This window comes from Bison bison, unplaced genomic scaffold (genome assembly GCF_000754665.1).
Source record: "Bison bison bison isolate TAMUID 2011002044 unplaced genomic scaffold, Bison_UMD1.0 scf7180017864291, whole genome shotgun sequence".
NCBI lineage: Eukaryota > Metazoa > Chordata > Mammalia > Artiodactyla > Bovidae > Bison > Bison bison.
The window spans coordinates 3,314,798-3,330,633 of NW_011494863.1; the positions used below are offsets into that span (position 1 = coordinate 3,314,798).

Consider the following 15,836-nt stretch of genomic DNA (forward strand, 5'->3'; position numbering starts at 1 on the left):
CCCCCCCCCCCCCCCCCCCCCCCCCAAGTTTAGCCGCTGGACCCCCCCAGCCACTAGGGCGTGGGCCTCCCTGCGTGGCTTTCTGGCCTAATGAGCTCTCCTTCCTCCCAGGCTCGCTGCTTTGAGCAGTAGAGCGCAATAGGGCTCGGGCAGCTCACTCTGCTCCTCGCTGGCCTTCTAATTTTGTAGGGAGCGGAGAAGTGAGCTGAGAGGGGCTGGCCTGTGGAATCCATCACCCTCTTGCAGGGCAGCCAACAGAAATGGCGTCTTTGGCGGGGGCTGGGCGTAGAGGGGCAGAGAAAGTCAGGAAGATGGGGACAAAGCTGGGCTTGGTTTTATTTATTTATTTTTTTAATTTGTTTTATTTTTATTTTATTATTGGAGTAATTGCCCTGGCTCAAAAAGATCCCCTGGAGGAGGGCATGGCAACCCACACCAGTATTCTTGCATGGAAAATCCCATGGACAGAGGAGCCTGGCAGCTACAATCCATAGGGTCTCAAAGAGTCAGACAAGACTGAAGCAACTTAGCAGGCGCACATGATTGCTTTTACAATGTTGTGTTAGTTTCTGCTGTACAGTGAAGTGAATCAGCTATAAGTACACTAGATGGATTCCCTCTTGAGCCTCCCTCCCGCATCCCCCCATCCCGCTGCTCTAGGTCATCACACAGCACTGAGCTGAGCTCCCTGTGCTACACAGCAGCTTCCTACTAGCTAGCCATTTTATGCACCGTAGTATATATATGTCAATCCAGCTCTCCCAATTTGTTCCACCCTCCCCTTCCACTCCTATGTCTGCACGTTCATTCTTTGGGCTTGGTTTTAGAGAGCAGAGAGCTGATCCCAAGAGGGCTCCTCTTCCTCTTCCCCTTAAAAAAAATTTTTTTTGACTGTTTTGTGTGGCATGTGGGATAGAGCAAGGAGAGAATAATGGAGATGGTTTCTATGAGCAAGGCCCATCTAGGGGGGTGATTTTAAGGCAGAAATTTATATCATGTGAAGGAGCCAGAATTTCAAACACCCAGAAGAACGTGGTCTGGGTAGGGGCAACAGCAAGTGCAAAGTCCCTGGGACATATTGAGGAACAGCAGGGAGGAGGTAGCACGCCAGGGTAGAGCACACAGGGTCTTGTTGGTTGTGATAAGAAGGGGTGTGCAGGAAGGAAGGATAATTTGGAGCACATGCCAAGATGCATGAGGGAACGCGGGTCAGGGAGGGCAGAAAGGAGTGTTTCTGAAATCCTAGGTGTATGATGTGGGAAAAACATAGGTGGCTGTGGGGCCAGAGTAGAGGAACCTGGAGGGCCAGAGAGGGAGGGGCAGATCAAGCAGATCCTTTGCCATCTCAGTCAGGGTTTCTCAGTCATTTAAATGAGAGCTCTGCCCTTGTAAAAATTGGGTAATTCAGGGAGGAAGCCCTCTTCACTTAATTTGAAGGAGAACTACAGAAGCTGGGAAGAAGGGTTGGTGGGACTGGCCTCGCCCAGTCGGCTCCCCTTCCTATAAATAGCGCTCTCGCTGTCTTGGAAAGGCATTGGTAGGATTGTAGCAGCTACTGGGGAACCTCCTTCCTGTTGGAATGCGCTGGCCTTGGCTGCGCGTGTTCATCTGCGCCTGTGTCGTCCCTGGAAGCAGGACATGAGGGCGCAGGAGAAGTGCAGACCAGTGAGCCCACTCATTTTACCTTCCTGGGTGGCCCACTTCCTGAAGGAGGAAATGGCGACTCACTCCAGTATTCTTGCCTGGAGAATCCAATGGATAGAGGAGCCTAGCGGGCTACAGTTCATGGGGTTGCAAAGAGTCGGACACAACTGAGCAACTGAGCACGTGGCCTACTTCCTCGGGGGGTCCTGGCTTCCCTTTGGCAGGTCATCAGCTAAGAAATCTGCAGAAGTTATTGGGGAGGCTTAGAGCAAATCTTTTGTGCCAGAGGGGTTGGTGGTGTGGTGTGGAGGGGTGGGGGCTCCTTGGCTAAACCAGGATGCACTTTGCTAGCCGTGAGCCCTGCTGAGCACCTGAGGTTTTAGGGGAGAGGGGGAAATGGGATTGGGCGGCCAGGGTAATTTGGCCATATGTGAGTTAAAAAACAGATGAAAACCCACAGAGTAACCAGACATTCTTCTCTTAGCATGCAAGATCCTGCCTAATATTGGAAGAGGAAGGAGTATTTTTCTTGCTTTTTAGACATTACATCCTGTGAGGGGAAGATTTGGAACAGATGGGGGCCAGGGGACCCCATTGTATTTGCTTGTTTCCCCCTCCCTTCCTCCCACAACCAGAAGTGTTTCTTTTTTTAGCTAGTGAAGTTGACTCAGGAAAAAAAATTTAAGTCCTATAAAGTAGGAAAGTGAGATATAAAGGGTCAGGAATAAAAATCCACAAAATTCCAGAAAGAATTTACTTTACCTTGTAAGGCCTTCTTCTATGTCTAAAGACAGATAATTACCTCAAAATTTCATTTTAGGTTTAATGGCTGCTCCAGTGACATCTGCATTAATGAGGGGGAAAAGAAAAAGGATCCCTCATTGATGGAGAAAGAGTCCCCCTGGGTAGTGAAAGGTAAGGCATGTTTCTGAAATCCCACACAGTGTGGGAACAACAAAGTGGGTAATGTCTTATGGGAGCTGTTTAAGTATTTGCATGGCTTTCACCACCACTTGTGTTCTGCAGGACGGGTTGCCTGAGAGCAGACCATAGGAGAGGTGATGTAAAGTGGGCCATGATGGATTTGATTGGCTGCCAGGGGAGGGTCCCCAGTAGAGTGATGTCTCTGGCATGGCTGCAGGCAGCTGGACAGCTGGTAGGATGTTAGCCCCCAAACCGCAGCTGGTCCTTGATGCTCATGAAAGTCCAGAGCAGGACTCGTCTTCTTCTGGAGAATGGAATGGGGCTCTGCCAGTGGGGTTGGATGGCGGTAGGCAGCTGGGGTGAGGCAGCTGAACTGCTTGGCCACCGTTGTATCTGACTCCCAAAGGGACTGTGGGCTGATTGCATGTGAAAAGAAGGCAGGCGGGAAAGAGAGCAGCCTTTGTGTTTCCTTCTGTCCTTCCTTTCTAGCTCATTGAAGCCTGTGTTGGACTGGTCTTTTCCTTCTTGGGAGAGGATTTTGTGCTCTGGGGTCTGCTGGAAGAGATGGATTACTATCTCATGATATGGAGAGCCATGTCTGGGGGCGGAAGGGGCTAGGAAGTTGGGTTCCTCCTCATCTGGTGAGATACATGCGAGCTTCTGCCAGAAAAGCACAGCTTAAAAAAGTCACATGACAAGAGAGAAATAAAGCCTAGTGCCTAGGTAGGATGGGTTCCCTCGTCTTGATCCTCAATCTTCTGAAACAAGACGTTATAACTAGATACAGTGCAGTAGGAATGCTAGGTTCACCTTCCCTCTGTTGTTAAAATCCCCAGGTGTTACCTGGTTGTTGGAAAGGATGCTGGAAGCACAGCAGGCATTGCCTGAGTACTGTTACCTCCTGGGCACTGCATTTAGGACTTCAGGGGACATGTTAGTGAAGGAAGTAAAGGACCCATTCCCACAGAACCCAAATGAAAATGTAAGGGCATTTCACTCTATAGTGGCATCACCAGGGTCAGGCAGGCATCCACAGGAGAGACCAGATGAGTTCATTTTGCAGAAGAAATTGAGCACCCACTCTTCAGGAGGCCCTGTGGGTGCCTGCAGTGGAGGACAGAACACACCCAGCCCCCACCTCCTTAGAGCTGCTGTCTGCTCAGGTAGATGGACTTGTAAGACATCCTTGAGCTACAGACTGTGAGCAGTGCTGCAGCAGAGCACCTGAAGGGTGCTGTGGGCCCTTCATGAAGATTTGGGGAACAGAGAATATTGTTCAAGTTAATACACGGGAAGAAGAGCTAACAATAGCGTGATAATTCTTAGCTGGCCTGGTAAGGTCCTCTGGTTCTGACATTGTTTTTTATGTACCCTCTTTTAACTCTGAAAAGTACTCAGTTAAGATGGTGAATTGCATGGCACCCTACTATGTGCCGAGCAGTGCTGCAAGAGCCTCCTCTTCAGCATTGTGCTGGCTCATAGTGAGTACTCAAAACTGAGCAATTTGCTAGTCACTTACCTCAAGTCAAAGCCTTACAGTGGCTTTAATCAGAATGACATTGATTGTTGATTAAACAAGAAATCTGGAGACTGCGTTGGATCCAGTGGTTAAGATTTTGCTCCCCAATGCAGGGGGTGTGGATTCCAACACTGGTTGAGGAGCTAGGGTCCCACATGCCTTATGGCCAAAAAACCAAAACATAAAACATAGAAGCAATATTGTAATGAATTCAATAAGAACTTTAAAAATGGCCTACATCAAAAAAATCTTAAAAAAAATAACCAACCAACAAATCTGGGATTGGTGGGCCTAAGGTTGGCAGTGGCTGGCCAGTGACCAAAAGGACGAAGATTCTTCCTGCTCTGAATTTCTCATGACGTTCAGCCTTCCTGAATTTCTCATTTTGCAAGAACGTGTTGTATTTGTGCTGAGAGGAAGGGTTTGACAAGCTCATTTGTCTGCTCTCAAGTGCTCCCAACACTCTACAGCAGCGTTTGTCTTTGTCTCTTCAGCTGGCCAAAGCACATCTACCAACCTTCTCCGTTGGACGCAGTTACCTTTTGTTTTCAAGACCTAAGGCAAGAGGTGTGAAGTATTTCTTTGGGACCTGAACTGTGTTAGTCTTCAAAGCAGATGTTGAGGGTTATGGATGATGCTGTGTGACTCTGAGGGATGGGGTGCCAATGTGTTGTTTAACTTGTACCTGTGGTCTGTGATCAATGGGACCCTCCTGCCCGTTGGGGCCCTGAGCAGGGGGTTCTCTTGCCTGGTTCTAAAAGACTAGTGTCGTATTTTCTAAGAGTCCTCTGTAGATTTCCTCTTACATTGCATTGGCCAGAATTAATCACGGGCAAAAAGAAGGCAGGTTTCTATAAGTTATACCAATCATGATGGGTTCACTGGAATGAGCATGTGGCCCCTGAACAGATTTGGGGTTCTGTTAGGAAGGAGCGGAGATGGTTTGGTACCTAACCAATGACGTCCTCTCAATTATCACTCCTCCTTTCCTGAAGGGTTAAAAGCACACACCCGTGAAGTGGGGAGACCGTGGCTGGAACCCAGGGAACCCGAGTGTACTGGCACCCTCTCCACTGATGATTGCTGTGGCTGGTGAGTCGGCTAGCTCTGCTGGGGAGTGAGGACGTAAACGGGGTGGAAGGGGCGCTGGGCAGAGGAAGCGGGCTGTGCGGAAGCCTGGAGGGAGGCCAGAGACGGTGTGGTCTGGCTGAGGATTGAGGTATATTGAGAGAACCTTGGTCTATCCTTTGAGAGGCGGCCTTGAGGGATGGGGCTGCTGGGTGCAAACAGAAGGGGCAAGACTGGGAACAGGCCGGGCTGGGAGGCTGTTGAGATTCCAGTAGTGGGGAGAGAGCAGTAACTGAAACAGGGGAGAGAATATATGTAATCAAGAGACACTTAGAGAACAGAACTGATAGGATTTCTATATCAGAGAGAAGGAGGAAGAAGAGCCAAGGTTGAAACCTGAGTTTGTGACTTGGAAATGGATTAATGGATGTGCCAGTCACATATGGAAAATAGGAGGTGATGCCAGGGGTGAGGGAGGTTGGGAATATGAGTCCACTCTTTCCTGGTTTAGTTTGATTTTGGACATGTTGAGTTCAAGGAGGTAACAGTGGAGCTGCCTTGTATTCATTAGAATCTGAAGCTCAGGAGAGAAATGTAGAGAGATGAGGACTTCTTCCTCATGTAGACCCTATGGTTTCCACTGAGGGTGAGCATGGACTGTGTCCATGGAGAGTCCGGGACAGAGAGTCAGGATCCCAGTGTATATGGAGGAGGAGCCAACTGTGAAGAAGCTGTCTCCAATAGAGTAAGCCAGGAAATTTGGTGTCACTGAAGCCAAGCCAAGAGAGCTTTAAGATGGAGAGAAAGATGGCACTTGAGAATTGAATGCTGAGAAGGTCACTGATGATTGTAGCAAGAGCAGTGTCCTTGAGTTCAGGAGGAGACGGCCAGGGAGTGGGGAGTTGACTGGACATGGGGAGGTGAGGAAGTCGAGGGAAGGTGATACATCATTCAAAGTATCTGAACACGGAGGGAAGGGTAATAGTATGGGAGGATCCAGGGAAGGTTTAACAAACTGGGGAAGACTGGAGCATGTTGAACTGCAGGAGAAAAGTAGACCTCTGGGAGACCAGAAGTTGAAGATGCAGAGAGGAGAAGGGGAATACATGGTACAAAAAACTGAGTAGGCTGGAGTGCATTGGATCCAGGGCTGAGGCGGAGACTGTCTGCGTGGGTGAGGAAGCAGCTGTGGAGAGTGTAGTACGGAGAGGCTGATACTTGTTTCCTCTGTAAAGTAGCTGGAAGAGAGGCCCAGGTAGGTCCCATGCAGTATCTGGGACATACTTTCATTAAAAAATACTCATGGTATATCTGAAATTCAAGGTTAACCCATTTTATCTGGCAGTCCCTTCTGGGACTGGCAAAGGATGTAGCTGGTCCTGCTGGGAAGACATAGGACCCAGTGTATGTGGGTAGCAAGTGGTGTCGCAGGCAGGCTCCAAGGAGCTTGCTCTGTGAAGTGTCAGAGCAGGGGAGGTGGTGGGTGTGGAGGTGGGATTTGCTGTGGCTCTTACTGGGAGGCTCTGGAAAGGTCTCCAGCAGGACCCAGCCTCTTGTGTGTTGGTGTGGAGAAGGCAGAGGGTGTGGGGTGTCTGAATTAGACAGTTAGCCATCTCACTTGGGTGAAACACAAAGGTTTCATCACCCTTGTCTGTGAGGCCCTGCCCTCCTTCCCACCTCATCTCCTGTCCTCTCCATGATTGTGATCCCTGCAGCCTCTGGGCAGCTTGCTGTTCCTCAAACACCCCAAGCCCATTTAGATCTCAGGCCTCTGCTCCGGTGATTCCTTCTGTCTGGAATGTGGTAAGGTGTCTGCCTTGCCTGCTGTGCGTCCCTCGGAGGCTCTTCTTGATCCTTTATTGCAGGGGCACCACCCCCTCCATGTGCCAGCCTGCTCTGTTTAGATTCATGTCATTTCTTACTTCCTGATGAACTGTGTGTGTTTATCCATTTTTGGTTTCTTACCATTAAAATGAAAGTGCCACGAGAATAAAGTAAAAATGTTATTTTGCTCTTGGATGTAACCCATGTTCCTGGGTACATATAGGAAATTTACGCATTTGGGGTATGGGGTGTGTGTGTGTTGGGGGGGGGTGTATCAATGATCAGCAATAAAAGGAGTGAACTACTTGACACATGCACCAACATAGATGAATCTCAAGTGTGTTCTAAGTGAAAGAAAGTGAGTAAAGTTGTGCTCAGTTGTGTCCGACTCTTTGCGATCCCATGGACTGTATCCTACCAGGCTCCTCCATCCATGGAATTTTCCAGGCAATAGTACTGGAGTGGGTTGCTCCCAGACTTAAAAGGCTGCACATTGAAGAACTTTATGATATTCTGGAAATATAACTTCATGGTACTCAGGTACAAGGCTTCAGAGCAAATCAGTGGTTGCTAGGGGCTGGGAGTGGGGGATATGGAAATGTTCTATATCCTGATTGTGGTGGTGGTCACACATAGCTGTGTGCATTCACTAACATTGGTAGAACTCTTTACTAAAAAGGGTGAATCTTACTATATGTAACTCATACCTCAAATATGAGTTAAAAAAAATGCATTCTCACTTAGATTGTTGTTGTAGTCTGAATGTAGACTAATAATTCATTTTGCCTTGGTGGCAAAGTAACCCCAGCTTGATGGTGTCATTCATGCCTACCACTGCCAGTGAATGCCTGTGCCAAGAAACTAACGTGTTCTTAAAGTGGGAGAGATTCATTAAGGTGGAACTGTTTTTTTTCCTTTCCAGCAGCTCCCACTCCCTTCTAGGAAGAGAATACCTTTTCCGTGTGACTGGAAGGCACTCCTTTGCCCTGTGTCCCTAGGAGTAGGCTGTTGAATGTAGCCAGTTGAGTCCTTCCCGGCACTTCTCTCCCAGAGCTCTTGGGGAAGATGATGTACTTTTGCTGGGATTGATAGGGTATAAATATAAGCCTGTTGGCGAATATCTTTTTTATTGAAAAATTTCTTCCACTCAAGGCAATTTATTGGTTCTGTTGGTGAATATCTTGGTCATTAAATGGAGAAAGTCAGACAAATAGAGCCCTGATGTTTGAACACCTAGATCCAGTCATGCCTGAAGCTATATGTGTGCTCCGGACAACCCAGTAACGTGAGCTAATGAATTCCATTTTTCTCCACTTAAGCCATCCCATGTCAACTTTGGTGGCTTCTATTAATCATGGCTGAGTGATTTCTGACTCATATGTTGAAAATAAGAAGTTCTTGATCTATGAACTCTTCCGGTCGGTGGTGGCTTATTAGTTCTGTGTTCCTTACCAGGACCTCCTGTTGTAAAACAACTCATGCACATGGTTACTGTGGTTCCTGGCCATAGTGACCGTTTCAGTCAGTGTGCTTCCCCTCACAGAATTATTAGGTGGCTTGGGATGTCATCTGGCCAGGTTGCCCCTGGTTAAGTCAGGCTGCCTTGCTGTCTACTGATGATACACTAGGATTTGAAATTCTCTGAGTCCCAGCCCTTGCTGGGTATTATTGAGATTTTAGGAACTTGCTAATTGACATGTGGGGAAAGCTCTCTCATTTTTATTTTAATTATGTCCTTTTTCTTGTTACCAGTAAGGAGTCTCATTCTGCCCCCTCGCCCCTAGAATTAAGTTATTGCATGTTTTTGTGAATTGCTCAGGTCCTTCATTCATTTTCCAGTTGAGGTTCTTGTATTTTTCTTACTGACTTATGAGGACTCTGTTTACAGTGAGATTATTAGCCCTTTGTGGGAACTGATACATTTCTAAGAGCGTGGTGAAATCCCTTAATAACGAATCTTTTATCAAGGTCAAGGCAGAAGTCTTGATTCTGGTGGGAGTGGGGTAGAATCTGATAATGTCCACCAGCTTCCCCACACATAAATCCAGAACAGAGTGTGTCTCCGTATGTTATAATGTCTCAGTGCAGCCAGGCTGTACTGTTATTTCACAGACAGTTATCCTTAGCCCAGAGATGGGGAAATGGCTCAACTGGGCAGAGCTGGCTACAGACAGAGCTGAGGCTCCCCATGTGTGCTCAGATGACCACTTTGCATCACTTGGAATGTCTCCATCTCTTCCCCCAGGTTTCCAGACCCTCCCTGGAGGCAGTGGGGCCTAGATGATGTATGTTTTAATTTTTATTTATTTATTTTTTTGATGTATATTTTTATACTAGCCACTCTACTAGAAGACAAAATCTGTTTGAAAACCTGTGTTACGGGTTTTTCCAGAATTGGTAACTTTTTGGAATCCACCTGTTCTCCTTGCCCTCAGCACTTAATGTTTAGATTTCTCAGTCTGCAGCTTCCTTTGTATCATGCGTTCACTGGGTCCAAAAGACCCCCCCCACCTGACTTGAGGCAGGCTCCCCAAGAGTGGTCCCTCCTCATGCATTTCTTCAGGTCACTAAGGATGTGGACTCTCTCCCTCTCTCAAAGGTTTTTTCATTTAAATATGTGCATACATTTTTTTCTTCTGCTGCTCTTTCTTCCTACAAGAATGAAGTTAGAGGCTTTGGTTGCTAAATTTAGCTCTTGCTGACGCACTGGCCTTCGGCAGCAGTCTCCTCCTGTCTCCGTGTTTCTCTTAGTCTCGCTTTGGGTAGACGAACACCATCACATCCTACATAATGTTTAGCTCTGAGGCGTTTCCAGATGGGGAATGCATTTCTGTTTTTTCGTGTTCTCTGCGTGCATAGACGGCTGGGAAGTGGTGGGCTGGCAGCCAGCCTGAGAGAGGCAAAGATCCATAGGGCAGGGAAGCAGCTCCTTGGTTGTTGGAGGTTTGCTCGTGCTGAGCAGAAGAGAAAGGTTACTTGCAGGAGATCTGGGATGGGATTTGACTGAGACATGACTGGAGAATTTTCAGGAAGGGAGGCCCTCCTACTTGAAGCAAGCCTTAGGGTAGTTAAAGAAAAAATTATTTTGATGCTTGTTAGAATAATAAAGAATGTTTTATTCAGGGGTATTGCAGTAGGGGTACTGCAGTATCAGGTTGAACTCTGAACACAACGACAGGTGGGGATTTAGCCCCAAGCAGCAGGATGAAGGCCTCAGTGGATGGAAAATTACTAAGAGGAGGCATCCAGGGTAGGGGATGCTTACTAAACTGATCTAACAGAATTCTTGCTAAAGGCAGGCCAAGGACTGACACATCAGAGGTGGGAGATTGTCTCTGAACTGACTTAGCAGGATTCTTGCGAAGACTGGGCTATGTAGGCCTGCCTAGAAAGGCCAAGGTCAGGGCCCTTTGAGAAGAGGGCTCTGGGCTCAGAGAAGCCAGCAAAAGTTTGATCAAGGGGAGAGTCTTTGTCGCCCATCCTCTTGTTCAAGGACAGAGGGTGCATTCTTCTTTTGAACGGTGTAAGTTCGTTTCTTGCTCAGTCACCCTTCGTTCATGCAGGACCAGCTGAACCATCTGTTGGCCTCATGCAGTGGAGGGTGTTTGCTGGATAGTGTGAACTGTCAGGCATTTAAATGAGAGAGTTCACGATCTGCTGTGGTGATGAGTCTTTTGAAGTTTTTATCACATTGTAGTCTGGCTTCAGCTTGTGAGACTTCTTTAGATCTGGAGGGGAAGGTCAGCCACCACCAGCTTGGACTTCCGATAAGGAACTGGGTGGTCAGGTTGTAGTTCTCAAGGAATCCATGCCAGGAGGGTGGGAAAAAGTGGGAAACTAGAAGAATGGAGAATTTGGTGAGGACAGAAATGTCTAAGATGGCAGGATCCAATCCAATTTACAGGGGGGTAACAAAGTAAAAATTGCAATTTACCAAGAGGTGAAAACTATGTCAGTGACAAAGAGCAGGACCAGAATTGGATACCCATAAGGGTGTGCTGACGACTGAGCTACGTCATTTTCACTTTTCACCTTCATGCACTGGAGAAGGAAATGGCGACCCACTCAAGTGTTCTTGCCTGGAGAATCCCAGGGACGGGGGAGCCTGGTGGGCTGCCGTCTGTGGGGTTGCACAGCGTCAGACATGACTGAAGTGACTTAGCAGCACGGGTGTGCTGTAGTTTTTTACTGAAACATAGCATTTCTCTCTACCGTGTTGCTGGTCACTGGGTGGGTGTGTTAATGTCAACCTTGAAGTGGCCTGGGGTCAGGCAGGCTGGGGTCAAATCCCTGAACCAGATGAGAGATGTCAAGCAAGTTGGTTGCCTTCCTAGTTGTCTGTTTCCTGGGTTACGAAATAGGATGCAATGATAAGCTAACATTTATTGAGTGTTTCTCACGGGCCAGGTACTGCTGTAAGCATTTGACGTGTTTCACCTCTTTGACTAATAACTGAAGGCAGGTAAATGACCATCTCTTTTATAGAAAAGTAAACTGAGACTTTAATAAATCATATAACTTGTCCACAGATGATGCTGACCTGCACGGAGAGTTTGGGGCTCATGTACTTAAAGTGGGTTGAGTACTTGCTAGGTGCTGGCAGAGCCCCTGTCTTCTGCCTTCCTGGAGCAGTTCTCCTGTGAAGCAGAGGGAGCCTCTGACCCAGCCTTCGGTGGCCCCTGGGCAGGACCCAGCTGGTGGAAGTGGGGAAAGTGTGTCTGTCGGGCCCAGAGCTCATGCTCTCTGATCTGCTGTGCACCATCAGTGACCCAGGAGGCTGACCCAAGCTAGGGGAGAACCCGTGTGGGCACCCAGAGGCACTGGCGAAATAGTGGGTAATGGCATGGCCTTTTAAATCAGACAAACCAGGGTTTCAGATTCCTAGCTCTGACACTTCTTAACTGTGTGTTCATGAAAAGTGAGTTAACCTTTCTGACCCTTGGTTTCCCCTCTAGATTGAGGGGTCATGACTATGAAGCAGAGTGTGGGGAGGATGTGAGACAAAGTCTGTACATGAGTAGCCAATGCGGACTTAACTGGTGGCTCAGGGGTAAAGAACCCACCTATCAGTGCAGGAGATGCAGGTTCCATCCCTGATCTGGGAAGGTCCCCTGGAGAAGGAAATGGCAACCCCATCTAGTATTCTTGCCTGGAGAATCCCATGGACAGCAAAGCCTGGTGGGCTACAGTCCATGGGGTTGCAAAGACTTGGACACGACTGAGTGACTAAACCACAACAAGAAGCATCTAATACATGGTGGCTGTTTGGTTGTGTAGGACTTGTGGAGCCCTTTCTGATCTTTAGGAAGGGCAGACTCTGGAGGGCAAGCTTCTCAGATACAGGAGAGACCTTGGGTTTAACTTACTTCTTGGGATGTTTCCCTGGGAGCTGTTTATCAGAAGTTTGGAAGGATGATGGGGAAGACTAGGGCTGGCTATGGCACTCCTAGAGTGATTCACCTCCACTCTTCTTGGGGATGGCCCAGCAGAAGAGGTCAGTAGTATGTGGTAAGGATTAAATGCCCATGTACATGACACTCTTAGCCTCGTGCTTTACGGGTGAGGAGTCCCCAGTTTCTAACTGTGGCTCATTAATTTGATTCCGCACTGTTTTAGATTCAGAGTTCACAGCGATGAACCAAGTCCCCATGCCCACGGAGATCCCATCCTAGTGGAGAAGGTGCACAATAAAAAAGCAGGCAGATAGATTTGAATGCAGTATTGGTGAGTGCAGAATAATACAGCAGCAGAAGGGGACAGAAGTCTTTTTGGAGTGACCAGGAAGGTGACATGTGAGCAGAAACCCTAGTGAAGCAAGGGTGCCAATCATGGGAATGTTGGGGGAGGGGGGCACATCCCAGGCAGAGGCCGCAGGGTGGGGCTGGTATAGTGGGAAAGCCCCCAGGAGGGGGAGCGGCGGGGAGAGATAGGTGGGAAATGAGACCAGGCTGGAAACCACCAGATAACATCAGCCTTAAATGAGTTGAATGTTTTAGACATTCATTGTTTCCAAATCTTCCCAGGCAGGTTTAGCCCTCCTTCCCTGTCTTGTGTGTGCACAGCCATTGTAGTAGAGGTCCCAAAGGGTTAGGATTGTTGCCCTTTGCCCTATGAGTCCTTGAAGCCAGGGACCATGTTGATTTTGCTTATACCTGGCACCTAGCATCAAGTACATCCTTCACACACTTAAAAATGAATTTGAGTGATAATGGATGCTATCTCTCAGGGGCTTTCTATGTGCCAGTTACTGTGGTAAGAACTTTATGTATTTTATCGTCAGGTTCAGTCATTAGAGTAGCCCCTCCCTGAGGTGTTGTCCCTATTTATATGTAAAGAAATAAGCTCTAAGGCAGGCCCATGTCCCAAGGATACACACTGAGAAATCTGCAGAGCTGGGATTTGGAACCAGGACTGGGCAGGGCTGTGCTTTCAACTATGACAAAGCTGAGAGTAGCTGTGGTTTCTGCCCTTCCAGGGCTGTGGTGTGCATTGTCGAGGGTCCTGGCATCGATCAGTTGTCTTGGTCTCCAAGGGGTCACTTTGCATCCTTGCCTGCCTGTGGCATCCTGCAGGGCCATCCCTCAGCCCTCCTCACTGCTTTATAATCCACAAAAGGAAAAGTGGCACTTAGAGCGAATTTATTCAGGTGGGAGCTGCCTAAGACATGAAAATAAGGCTTTTGAGCTGCTGCACATAAACTGGAGTGTAAATGAAAAGCTTTTTATTTGGTTTCAGAGCCAGACTTTGAGCAGTCAGTGGGCTGTGCGGTCTGGAAGTGCGCATTACAGGCAGTAGGTCGGAACGGGGGCACTTTGAATGGCCAGGAGGGCAACTGGCTCTGGCGCAGCTGGACCAGCCAAGAGGCGAGGATGTCAATAAACAGGACACAGAAAGCCTTTGCCTCAAAGATGGAAGGCGGGGAAGAGAGGAAAGGCCATGCCTCGCTCCCGGCATATTTGAGAAGGAACATGCTTGAGGTAACCCATGTTGGCAGCTTTTATAGCTTCCTCCCAGTAATGTGCTGGGCAGGCCCAGAACAGGCTGGTGTTTTATTTTCACGTAATGGAGCCCGGTGGATCAGGGGCAGCTTTCCAGCAGCGGTTTGCCTGGGACCCTGCCTGTGGAGGGAGGCGGGGGGGCCTGGGTCCAGGGCAGCAGGAACCCGCCCACCCCCTGCAACAGCCTGCTGGCAGGTGAGCCTCAGGGAGGCAGGGGCAGGATGCCCGGCGCCTCTAGATGCTGGCCTGGCTTGTCGTGGGTCTTCAGCGTTCCCTATGGTTGGTGTCAGTGAGGGAGGTGGTGGCAGTGGGAGAAGGCAGGCAGCCATAGGTCCGCAGGAGGCGCTGGGGTTGGGACAGCCATGGGAGCCATATTGTGGGGAACTTACAGAATGGTCTCTGTGCTTTTGGTTACCGCCTGCCAAGGACCTTCCCATAACTAGATTTAACCTACATTTAATATCTCCTCTCTTTGGTAATATGTACCTACGTGTATGAGGTATATTTGGACATGGGATTACATGTGTGGTTAAAAATATATCTCCATTACATTTTTTGACCTGCGCGGCTGTGTTCCACCCCATGCTCTCTCCATATTTTTTGAGAACCATGGGCTGTGGGACACACGCGACTAACTACTATGAGACACTGAGAAAAGTCAGACTTCCGGTAGGATCTGCTATTTTGTTTTTGTTATAAACTCTCTCCCCCAGTTTTCTTCCATGTGTTATATGGAAACAGTATGCACATTAAAATTTTTTTAAAGCATTTTTTTAACCTTAGAACTGTAGGTTTGTTTTTAACTTGTATTGATTGTGGGAAGATTAGAATATCAGCAAAAATAAAAGTCCTTTGCAACCTTGTTATTCAGTATTACATATAATATAGCTAAACAACAAGAACAAGAAGCACAGGGAAATAAATTCAGTATCTTGTAATAACCTATAATGGAAACAAATCTGAAAAAGAATACATGTATATATAACTGAATCATTGTGTTATATACCTGAAACACTGTAAATCAACCATACTTTTATTAAAAAAACAACAACAACAAAAAAACATCATTCAGGATAGTGGCTACTGATGGTTTTGTTGTTTCTATGTTCTTCCAGACTCTTTCCTAATGACTATGAATTAATGTCAAATAAAATCTAATTGATGGCTAATATATGAATGTTATTATTTGCCAGTACTTTACATGTATGCACTGATTTAATCACTCAACAATCCAGTGATTGGTTTTATTATTATTACTAATTTTATCATTTTATTATGAAATTATATCTCACATACTGAGAAGTGCAAAAACAAAAAAGAATACAGAATGTTAATAATATTTATAATGCAAACAATTTTGTAATTAAGACCTGAATCAAGAAATAGAGTACCGCTATCATCCTAGATGTTCTTGTGACAGTACAGCTTTTCTTAAACAGTCATCAGTACAGTTCAGTCAGTCAGTCCTGTCTGACTCTTTGTGACCCCATGGACTGTAGCACACCAGGCTTCCCTGTCAGTCACCAACTCTCGGACCTTGCTCAAACTCATGTCCATTGAGTCGGTGATGCCATCCAACCATCTCATCCTCTGTAATGCCATTTTCCTCCTGCCTTCAATCTTACCCAGCAGGTGGCCAAAGTATTGGAGCTTCAATATTCCATACTTCCAATATTCAATACTTCAATATTCCAGTGAATATTCAGGACTGATCTCCTTTAGGGTGGACTGCTTGGATCTCCTTGCAGTCCAAGGGACTCTGAAGAGTCTTCTCCAACACCACAGTTCAAAAGCATCAATTCTTTGGCGCTCAGCTTTCTTTATGGTCCAACTCTCACATCCATACATGACTACTGGAA

General features: G+C 47.4%; 1 protein-coding gene across 11 annotated transcripts in view; it reads left to right on the forward strand.

Moving 5' to 3' along the window:
• LOC104996249 overlaps positions 1-15,836 on the forward strand; it is a 354,524-nt gene that overhangs the window by 69,388 nt on the left and 269,300 nt on the right. For all 11 annotated transcript variants that reach the window (XR_826152.1, XR_826154.1, XR_826153.1 and 8 more), the window contains exons 4-5: positions 2,465-2,559; positions 5,083-5,179. Coding sequence is in view for 6 of the 11 variants with exons in the window: in XM_010850429.1 (XP_010848731.1) it covers positions 2,465-2,559; positions 5,083-5,179 (192 nt within the window). In the remaining 5 variants the exon portion in view is untranslated. The remainder of the gene's footprint in view (positions 1-2,464; positions 2,560-5,082; positions 5,180-15,836) is intronic.